At 40.6% G+C, this 12,037-nt stretch overlaps 1 protein-coding gene across 1 annotated transcript in view; it reads left to right on the forward strand.

Moving 5' to 3' along the window:
- AK8 (adenylate kinase 8) overlaps window positions 1–12,037 on the forward strand; it is a 106,384-nt gene that overhangs the window by 60,062 nt on the left and 34,285 nt on the right. The window contains exon 11 of the mRNA XM_065418891.1: window positions 3,703–3,844. Within this exon, the coding sequence (XP_065274963.1) occupies window positions 3,703–3,844 (142 nt within the window). The remainder of the gene's footprint in view (window positions 1–3,702; window positions 3,845–12,037) is intronic.

Raw genomic sequence — 12,037 nt, forward strand, 5'->3', positions numbered from 1 at the left:
TGGAGCACCCTTGGTTCCTTGTCCACAGCTACTTACCCCTGTCCCAATGTAGAGACATCATTGTGGTTCTGCTGCCTTGCAGATTCTGTGCTAGTGGCTGAACTGCATCTCTGTGTCTTGATCTCACTAGCTAATGGAGATATGTTTCCATGATACTTAATAGGGACATGCTTCTTGGCTAACAATCTCCACAAGTGGAAATCTCTAAAAGTCTCGTATATTTGGACTTCTGTAAAGATAATAAACCTCTCTAGAGCCGCATTCGCCCAACTCTCAGAGTCAGAGTTGGAAACTCACACAAGTTTAGGTTGGGGAAAAAAAAGATTATTCAAAGCTCATGTGCTTCATAATCCCCCTATAGCATGTAGATTGACTGCCTCATCAGAACAGCTCTAAATTCTACTTTGCTAGCAAGCACTCTTGGTCATATGCTTGAGGCCAGGGGATCCAAGGGTAGTTATCTAGAGACTGTGTATCACTCCAATTACAGGTTAGTAATTTCCCTCACAATCACCAGAGAGTTCCACATGAGTGAAAAGGAATTCCATACCCCACAGTTCTTCATTATCTACTACTCTGTTTGTACCACAGGGAAGTAAGAATAATATGGATTTCTTTTTCCCTTTTTTTTTTTTTTTTTGTCTGCCAAGGATGTTACAGTTTTAAAGCAGCTGCTTTAACTGTGACTATTTCTGTTCAAGGGTGGCTGATGTACTTTGTAATGCCATTGAACAGCCTACAAGCTATCTTCCCCTAATGTATAAAAGTGATAGTTATGTTTTCTAATCAGGAGTAGAGCCTGCTGTCTGACTTGTTTATGCTTAATTTCTCACCATCAAACTTAGAGACACAAGAAAACATGTAAACATATATACTGGTGTGTGTTTATGTACATATGTACTGTACTGAATATATAAAGTGATTCATGGCTATCCATTTGTGTTGCTGTTATCTAGTGACACGGCATTGAAATTAGCAACGTTTCACGATATACTTGATATATTCTTTATCACTGCAGATATGTTTAGTACATTGCACAAAAGTCACACCATTAACTGATGGATTGTTGGTTCACCCTACAGTAGAATTTTCCCTTTTTATCTTATGGCTGCTACACTCTGGCCAAAAGAAACCCGTCACCTAAGAATTGGAATCTGATCATTCGCTCAAATTAAAGACTTGCGGGAGGTGGCCAGGGCCAGGAATAATTCCTCAATGTTCCCTTCACAGTTTCTTTTGAATTTTTGCTTTAGGGCTTGGGGATTTTCCCTCCCACTATGCAAGAAGTAAAGACTTGGCACCTTAAACCTGAGGATCCCTGAGATCTGCTGGAGGGCTGGGGATGCTGTGTACCAGCCTGTTCCTCTGTACCATCTCCCAGGCCTTATGCTGCTCCCTCTTTTTCCCTAGTCACCTTATTGGAGCCAGCGAGAGCTCTTGCCAGCTGCTGCCTCTGGAATCCTGCATGAAAGGGTGTTCTACATCAGTAATGGGGCTCCAGTGAAGAGTGATACAGTATCACTTAATTCCTTTATGAAGTAGTGGTGAAACATTTTAAGGAATCTTTAAAAATTTCCATTGATATGAATTGGGCATCTGTGTAAACCTATTTTGAAGATGATTACTGCAGGCGTCATGAATATCAAGACAGAAAGTCCAGTCCTCGAGCCAGAGATGCAGGGAACAGGAGGAAATTTCCATCGCTTCTCTTTAGCAGATTTCTTAATTTTTGTCCTGGGCTTTTTCAGTTTTGTATTAATCTGTAAAACTCCTGGAAAAAATAAAGAATTTACCTTTATTCCCTCCCCCCAAAAAAGCCAACCAGTGTCTATTCCTTGTGTCTCTGGATGCAGCTCTGATCGTCCTCTTGTTATATATATCATCAGTCTGACAATATGGCTGCTTCTTTCTTCATTCTGGCATTTTACAGAAGTACCTCTTGTGATTTTGTCATTTTACATGGGATCAGGTGACTGGAAAATATTATATTCCATTGCAGTTTTCTTTTAGCAGATGCTTTTTAGAGAAGAGTACTATCCTTAACTTGTTAGTGTGAAGTGCGTATCCTCAATTAATACACTAATCAGTTTTCTAATTAATTCCCTATGGTTTTCTTTCATTTTTGCTGGTACATTGAAGCCTGAGAGCAATTCTGTAAACTCAATGATTCAATTCCAAAAGGAAAAGTGGTGAATTTCATGGCTGAGGGTTGAAGGCTCTGAAAAATGAGAGAATCAGCATGTACTGGTGCTGGAAATGGAGTGGCAGCTATCATAGATTTACAAGAGTCAATGGAAACAAGACTTCCCAACAACTGGGACTGAATGGATTTTTCCCTTGTGGATGATGTTGAAGTTTTGGGAATAGAAAGTGGGATGCAATGGAGATTCCATTCTTTAAAAATTGCTAGAAATAGGGACTATTCAGTGTGTCCTGCAGTACCCAGCACTTGTGATAGTATCGTGTCAATGGTAACGTACCCAACTGAAATACAGGTGTGCACCTGTCCATTTGCTGCAAAGGTGAGTCCCAGCATTATAGATCTGAAACACATACTCTGATATGAAAACTTCCCACTGTACTGTTGTATGCAAATGCTATGGCAGGGTGAATAATAAAATATCTGTTCCATGTTATGGATTGATGTGGCAATCCATTATTCTTCTTTGTTTCCGATAGGACCCACCCCTAATGTACTAGACACTGTGCAAATCCAAGAGGAGGCACTGTCTCTGCTTTTTAAAAATTGTTTTAGATGTTTGCCCATGAAATGACTCCTAATAGGTGTTTCTGATCATGCTCCCCTCCCTAACCACTTTCATGGGGCTAGTTGGGTTATTTGCTTCTAAACCTAATACATCAGATCAGCCCTTGGAAATTTGGCAATAGTCCTTGTTCAGTCCACTAATTTAATTCTTCAATAAATCAGTAGGACTAAGCAATGATAATGGAGTATCTTGATTGAAGTAGTTTAGATTATGAAGGGTATAGTGAAAACTGAGCCATCCCTCCATTCTCCTCTGTCCTATAAAATTAAAACAAAGGTTTACTTTGTTAAATAACAGCAGTTGTGAACCCAATCAGAGCCTTGTAAACAGAAACAGCAACAGAGGCGCTAGAACTCTGCAAGCTGAGGAAGACAACACTGCAACAGTTTACAGTTGTATCACATTTGGAAATTTATCTTTCAGTCAAAGACTAGAAAATAATAATTCTTTTTACAGGAAAGCTTAAGGCCAGAATATACACTCGGCACTGCTGTAGAGGAGCCACTATGACCTGCTATGTTAAATATGTTCAAATACTTTTTTTTACAAAGTAGGTATTTAATCCAATTTACATCATTGCCTATGCAGGTCTTATGTGGTCATGTCACACAGTAGAAAGCTAAAATATGGATAATCTAGATATCCATAGCTAACTGTTCATAAGAAAAATTACTCTGCATGCTTATGTAGGCAGTATTTATTATTTATATTGTGATTGTCCTGAAGCCCTCAACAAGTTTGAAGCCCCATTGTGGCACTGTACACACACAGTAAATGATAGTCCCTACTCAAAAAGCTTACAGCTTTCAAACATTAATAACTTTTTTGTATCTAAATTCACTTCATAGGCTAACAAGAAGCATTCTGCTGTCTGCTTAGCGCTGAGATTTGACAAACAAAATAAGTGGTGGGTTTTTTTTTTAATCCTCTCCAGTCCCAGACAACATCGTTTTAAAGTTACTGGCAGATCGTCTCAACAGATTAGACTGCATGACTGACGGTTGGGTGCTACATGGTTTCCCAAAAGATTTGGATCAGGCAGAACAGATGGAAAGAGCAGGAATTATTCCAAACAGGTAAAACTTTAAAAAATGTTTTTAATAACAATATGTGTTCTTGTTTATTTGTTGTTCTTACCTACCTTAATCAAATATGAGAGAGAAAAAAGTCTGATTCTCATAGAAGCATTTGATTCCTTTTATCCGTTTTTTCTTGGCTCATTGAAGAGTCAGTTTTTGTATGGGTAAATGCTCCTTCTTTAGGTGATCCACTTTTTTGATTGAGCCAGGAGTCTAAGGGAAGGATTTTCAAAAGAACTCAGGTCCCACTGAAGTCAATAGGAGGAGTTTTACCATTGATTTCAGTGGGAGCAGAGTTAGGCCAATGATGAGGGCTTCAGAAAATCCCACCCTGCAAGTTTAGAGAAGATACTTATACTTAGAACTAGGTGCGTCATTATTACTTTGAGAACTTTAAACCACAGAGCCTGGCTATTATGTTCGTTATAACAGACTCTAGGACTTTGTACAGGAATGAGGGCTCCCCTTTTGAGTCATCCCAAAGACAGGTGCTTGAACCCCGCAGAAAGATGCAGGATAATTACTGTGGAATCATAGTGACAGATGAATGTTGTTAACTCCAGCCAGAGTTATAAAAAGGGTTTGGAGCTTCTCTGTTAGAGAGAGAGAGAGGCTAGAACAGAGATGTCCTACAGGGAAACCCTAGGGACAGCCAAACTTGGGGAGCAAGCTGAGGTTGAGATTTGTTTTGTGATGGTTTATCATTAAAGCGAGACCACAAGAAGGGGTTAAATTTGGACTATATGCAGTGTGTATATTTTGTTAGAGCTGGGTGTAAATTACAGCTGCTTACATCTGTGTAGGTGTGATCTCCTAGAATTATATTAGCATGGCTGGGACCTCACTATGAGATCAGTGTCTTTTTGTTTTATGTGGAATAATGAAGACAATGTGATGTTTGTATTTGATTTTAGGTTATTAAAATAATGTTCAGGAACATAGCATAAGGGACATGAGTTCTTGGGGCAGAAACTACTCAAACATCATAAAAGAACTGTTATAACCTCTAGAGAAAATAATATATGGCACTCTCTGGGCCTGGTCTACAGAGGATGGTAGTCTGTTACAGCTCTCAGCTAGAGTTCCTGGCTATTCAGTTCGAGCTGTTAAGATTCCTGCTTTCACCTCAGGAGGTCCATGGTTCCAGTACTTCGGTATTGACCAAGATGGTGGCCATCACAAAAGCACGTTAGAAATTCTTAGCTCCTACACTTCCAGAGCTAACCTTGAAAAAGGAAATTCACATGCAAAAATGTTTAACACAACACGAAACTGGCAAAATCTCTCCTTCCCCCAGCTGTTTTTCCATATGGCTGCTATCCAAGGCTACAGTGGAAGGAGGTGAAAGGGTAGGATTGAGTTGGGAGAGGAGGTATTGTGGATGTGGCAAGGAAAGAGAAGGGAATGTGTTTATAAGTCTTTGGTATAGAAAAATTATTGAAAACAAATATTTTTAAAGAGAAACCAGTTTCCTGATGATTTGAGATAAAGAGGAGAAGATGCTTAAACCTGTGTCAGATTAGGTTAAATAATAGCATTTCCTGGAAGGTGCATTCATAAACAAAAACAATTAAGGGACTGAGTCTGTATACATGACCATAAGTAAGGCTACAATTTAATCATGAGTATTTTTAGTAAAAGTCATGGACAGGTCATGGGCAATAAACAAAAATTCACGGGCCATGACCTGTCCATGGCTTGTACTATATACCCCTGACTAAATCTTAGCTGCCCTTCCAGCAGCAGTTGGTGTGGCTGTCCCCGGGGCTGCCTGGGCCAGCTGCTTGGGCAGCCCTGGAGGCAGTCACGCTGACTGCTGCAGAAGTCACGGAGGTAGCGGAAAGTCACGGAATCCATGACTTCCGCAATCTCCATGACAGACACAGAGCCCTACTTATAAGTAGATGTATGCATGTGAATATTCCCATTTAATTCACTGTGCATGTTTGCAGAATCAGGGCCTAATAATGCACATAACAGTGGCTGGTGTATAAAGGCTTAGATATGAAAATTCCACTCTGATCCATGCACTCAACTCCCATCGGCTTTAATAGAAGCTGCATGTATGTATTTCAGTACAGACTTTGGCCTTTTACTGTTTTACGCAAGGGTTGAAGTAAGGGACAAAAACAGATATCATGCTAACCTGATTGATTTTGGAGTTGATTTTTTTCCATGAAACTGAAGTACCAGGTATATACAGAAAGAAAGAGAGATTATAAACAAAGGACATATAGCAGCACGGAATAGAAGGGCTGTAATTTAGTTTCTCTTGTGATGCTAGTTATAAAACACTATCTGCAGTGGTGGTGTTTTTGACATCAGTAGAAAATCCGGATAGAATTATAGCCTTGAAATCAATCTGGGAATAGAATGCAGAAATCTATAAATCAGACACAAAACAACCTACAAAGTCTCATTTTAGGAGGGCTCTGTAGATGAAATTAAATTAAAATAAATTTACATATATATCAAGTTTATTATTAAAATCTAGTCACATCAGTAAACAAAATTATTTGTGAAAGGGTACGTTACTCTGTGTTTTGAACTCAAAGTAGACCTCTTTGGTTGATCAGAAAACAGAGTTATTGTCTGGTTGTCAAGTCGTAAATCTGTTCCTTAGAGCTAATAAATGGTTAGTGTTCAAATACTATGTTTTATCAGACTCCCACCACATAAACCTAGTGCACATAATACTAAATTATACACCATTGAGCGGCATCAGCCTCCTGACTCCTCCATCTTATGGAAAGAGAAACAAACCTAGTAATTGATGGAAAAAAAGAAAGAAAATAAAGTTATTTGAAAACAAACAAAATGGGCTATAAAGTTTGTTAAAATGTAATAATAAAAAAAGTGCATACAGCATCAGCCACTGCATCCAAAGAACTGCCCTCGAACAAGGAGGAAAATAATTCATTTTCACATTGCAAATCTCAGGTATTAGATTTTTTTTTAAAATTAGTATTTACCATAGAGCAAGACTAGCCTGCAGACTGGTGCAGGGAAACCTGTATTCTATCAGACAGAAATGTCCTCCTGTAGCACCAGTCTTTCTGTACTCGGAGAACACATGCATTGCCTTCTACATTCCTCCTTATGATGCAGTTACAGCTTAAGTGGACAGGATCCTAATCGTGTTGAACTGTGGCAGCCTTTAGGGCAAATAAGAAGCTGAATCTATTAGTGGTCTCTCAGCCTCCTAGTAAAGGAAGACTGTTAACCCCTTAGAGTCTGCAGTAAATGAGAATCCAGATATAGTTACAGGTTAGCATCAGATGCTCAGGACTGCTGGTGTTAAGGGTTCAGTGTAGTCCTTTATCAAAGCAGGTGCAAATGTCAGTTCTAGCTCTTGTTCTTTTATTACTCGAGCTAAAATAGAAAGTAGATTGTACAACTCTGGATGTTTCTAAGATACAGTAAAACCTCTATGAACTAGGTCTGGGGGCGGGGGGGGGGGAATTGTTCTCCAAACAATCTAGAGCAAACCACAGGCCAAATGAAAATATCAAGTTTGGATTTTCTACAAAAGTACACATGGAGTAAAACAGAGCTACAACTCTTTGCCAAACTTACAGCTGAAATAAAGTTCACCAGCAACAATGTAGGCTATTACTGTTATATATCTCCTGTTATTAACTTCAGCTCCCAACTGGTGCACAGCTTGTCTCAGTACATTCTAAATATAATGACAATGATCACAGTCACATCAACTGAGTGTATGAGAGCACATTTGTCTACAAACTGACTGCATTTGTCTGTGCTTGCTAAGGAATAGAACGTCCCATTTCACTGAAGGTGCTCTGAAAAATTGCTTTGCGTCATGAATATCATATATTGATTCAGTCTATATGGACTCAAAAAGAAGTAGCATAAGACCCTTTAGCTCAAGACCTGATAAGCCTGTATTATATGCCTGTTATCAATGCCTTTTCCCCCACCCTTCAAAGCTGGTAAAAACAACCCCTCTTTTTGTTACCTTATTGTTATTGATCATACTGTAAATATTGTGGTGGTAAGTCAAAACCCCTGTATTCTACCATTCATAACTTTCCTAATAATTTATTTTTAGACTATATCTTTCCATGCATGGACTCAATCCAAAAATGTCTGTTTTTATTTATTTAAGTTTGAGTATAATCCATAATCCATTTGATTGATCTGAGCAAGAGGAAACAAATTTTCTGCATTAAACGCCACGCTATTTTTATACTAAAACATGACTCCTGCTACAGTTCCTATTGGCATGTTAGCATCCTTCATTAAAGATGTGGCTTCCCTTTCATTTCTGCTGTGGACTCTGTAGGAAGCATGCAGGCCAAGCCAGGTGTAGGAATGCTCTAAATCCTGCAGCTCCTAGATTCCCTGGCCATGCCCAGCTCCCTAGTCTGGGCTGCTCACTTTTTGTGAGCTCTAGCTCTTTGTAAGTCCCTGAGAGAAAGGAGGTTGTGATCACCTTGTGCCACCGCAGCCTCCCTCTGGTGGACTTTCTACCACTGGTGAGCCTGTGGTCTGGCTTTTGTTGGCAGTTTGTTAAAGTGGCTGAGAATGTGTGTGCCTTGATACAGTCTCTCTCTTTCTCATGCTTCCACCACCAAGATCATTTGATTCAACATACAACCCCCTTCGCTAGCATTCTCTACCTTCTCACTAGTTCTGTGATGTGGTATCTTGGGCAGGAAGAAAGCTCAAACAGGTTTTCCTATCTGTCATATCCAGAGCATTCAAGAGAGAATCTGGATCTTCTAGGGAACCTGAAGAAGACCATCAAAAACGTAACTTAAAAGCACAGTATTGGATTCACATCTTTAAAATGCTGTAATCATAAGGTGTGCCAAGGAGTAAACAAACCTGCCCTAATAGATTAGCAACATTCATGCACAAGAGTTGATTGTTATCTTTCAAACATGTTTGTTTTAAAAAGTTATCAGAGACCCATATATTCTTGTAAAAAAAATTATGTAACTATACAGTACTGTAATCTACTCACTGGCAGCAAAAGCACAGACAACCTTGTTTGTTGACCATAGTAGCCTTTGTCAAAGGACAGTTCCTCAGGAGTTCAAGTTGCTGGAGTTTATTATTATTATTTATAGAAGTGTCCATAAAGGGCCTCTCGAATAAACAGGCAAACTGGCAGGTGGTTGAAGAGGTCTGAGTACAGAGGCAAGTTGCTGTTCTCACAGATATTGGCCAGGAGCATGATGGAAGCCCCCTCATGGCAAATATGGGGCGTTGCTATGTTACTAAGTATTGGCAGCCATGGCAACAAGTTGCATGTAAAGTCCCGGTAACAATGTGCATAGCTTCGTTAAGTTCTGCATCAACCAGGCTCGTGTGAGATGAGTGACACCAGACAGGAGCACAGTACTCTGCTGCTGAATAGCAGAGGGCAAGGGCTGATATTCTAAGCATCCAGGTGGTGCCAGCCAGTTTTCCGAGCAAATTGTTCTGAATGCTAACTTCGGCTGCTGTCTTCTTAAAGTGGTTGCGGCACATCAAAGACCTATCCAATGTCATGCTGAGGTAACCCGGGTTTGGGTTGTGCTGCAAGTGTTGGCCATTTAAGAAAATATTTAACATCATGGCTTGCGCTTACATTATGCAGATGAAATACATTAGAAACCATCTTGGGAAAGTTAGCTGCAGGCGCCATCGACTACAATAGTCTGCCATGAGCTTCATATCATCATTCAGGACCTTGTCAATTTCTGAGAAGGACTGAGCTTGCTAGCTGCAGCAGATGTTGTTGGCATAGGTAAACTTGCGCGAGAGTGTTTCTGGCAAGTCGTTGATGTACACATTGAACAGTAGTGGTGAAAGAACTGAACCTTGAGGGAGACCGTTAATGTGACACTTCCAGGAGCTGCAATGGTCACCCACGTTTACTCTGAACTGCTTGTTTTGGAGGAAGAGCTCTGCTACTTCGACCACCCAACACAGGGCAACTCCAGAGAGTTTACACAGAAAACTTCTGTGCCAAACCATGTCATAAGCAGCGGTCAAATCCGGGAAGACTGATCCTGTCTTTAGATTTTGTTGAAAACTGTTTTCAATAAAGGTGGTCAACGCCAAGATTTGATCACAGGTGCTATGTCCTTTTCTGAACCTTGCCTGCTCAACCTGCAAGATATCATCCAATTCCAGAGTAATTTGTTGGAGGATCAATTGGTCAAACACCTTAAAACACACTGACAGAAGGATATTGGGCGGTAACTCAACATGTTGTGGGGGGTCCTTGCCCGGCTTGAGAATGGTAATAATCTTTGCTTGACACCAAGTGTGTGGTAGCTTCTTTTCATTAATGACCCGTATATAGAAATTAGTGAGCCACTGTGACACCATTGGTCCAAGGTGCTTAAGGAATTCCAGCAAGATGTTATCATACACTGCTGTTGTTCCTGGTGTGCTGGAGTTAAGGGCCTTATCTAACTCAATTACTGTAAATGGTTCTGGTTGACTTCTGCCCACATTCTGATGTTGAAGATGATCCCATTTGACATATACTTTGTGTCTAAATCGCTTCTCCGAGGAACCTTTGCTACCTGCAGTAGATGACTTGCAACCTCATTGGGCTTAACCAGTGGGTGATTTTGGCCTGGAGGTCATTGGGCAGCACCCAGACAGCTGATCAGGTTCCAGCAATTCCAGCTGGCATAAGTGAAGTCAAGCTTCGCCAGAAATTCCTTCCACCGAGTGCGCCTGGCAGTGTCCAGAGACTCAATCAGATGGTCTGCAATGTCTGGGTTGCCAGATAATTCAAATTTCCTGAGCAAGGCTTGGTAATTGGCACTCAGGCAGGGAGTGTAAATTGGTCGACAGCCCCATGGTATGACTGAAAATGCGGCTTTGTAAATGGCTCCTTGGAATTGGCAGTAGGCTTCATCAACTGGGATACAATGTGACTGAATGGTAACCACACTACGTTCCAAAGCATTGGAAAACTTTTCCTAAAATGCCTTACGAAAATTCCGCTGATGCTTGATTGAACGATGGGTAGCTGGAGCCTGACATGGATGAGTGACTGTCTATGTTGGCTGTGAGGAAAGTTATCAACTACTATATGACTCACTGGTTGTGGATGGCCAACTAGTGAACTAACCCAACAAAGATCGTGTGAGTACTCTTTCGAGAGAAATGTGCCACGTTGTTTTGCATCGTGAATCAACACAAAGTTGCTAATCTCCCAGTCCATCAACCGTTTACTGTCATCATCCAAATCAGCGTACTCCCACTCAGAGTGGTGACTGTTGAAATCTCCAATGAAGATTGCTGGATGATCAAGTGTCGGGAGGTCCCAGTGCAAAGTTGGTGACTCATATATGTTGGCAATCCAAAAGCCACCAACCTGAATCACATGATAAAAACTGGAGGAAGAGAGTGGAATAGCATCAGATATGTTGGAACGCACGTATGTTGCATAGCCATGTTTAACATCCGAGAAATGTGAAATGATGTTAAAGCCATCAATACATAATGTTCTGCTACACTGATAGCTGATAAATGACCTTTATGGTCACTTATGCCACCACAGGATATGACGGTGGAATCTGCTTGGCATAACAAGTGGTCTGCGACGACAGTCATTAATCACTGTCTTGTCACCAACCCAACCATCTGCCCACCAGGTTTTGACCTGTCAAGGCACCTGTGGTTATCTCTGAACTGGTTTCGAACAGGACACAGCAATTGTGTGGCCAGTCTCTTCTAATGGGGTTTCTTTAATGACCCATGATGTAGATGCGGTCAACTTAAGACTATGTTGCATATCCTTGATGGGTGCCAGCTGACTTACTTTGACAGCAGGCTACTGGCTCTTTACCTGGCTGATGATGCTGCTATCAAATGGCTGGGCACACTGCGCATACACAGAGAGAGAGATTTATATTGCTATTATATTTATCTGAATCAAAGATCAGAGCCCCATTGTACTACACAAGTAACAAAGTTGACAGTCCCAGTCCCTGCCCCAGAAAGGACACAATAGGTGAACAAAATAGACACATGAATTGGGTGAGTTGAGAGGAGGAGCTAACAATAAAATGAATAGAGGTTTATGGTATACTTCACCAAATTCCCAGTTGTCAAATCCCAAAGTTTCTTTACCAATGCAGAAAATACTTTAAAGATGACACTAGAGAGTTTATTTTAGAGATCATATTGCTTCTTGATTGGACTTCAAAAGGATGT

Source organism: Emys orbicularis, chromosome 18 (assembly GCF_028017835.1).
Source record: "Emys orbicularis isolate rEmyOrb1 chromosome 18, rEmyOrb1.hap1, whole genome shotgun sequence".
Lineage (NCBI taxonomy): Eukaryota > Metazoa > Chordata > Testudines > Emydidae > Emys > Emys orbicularis.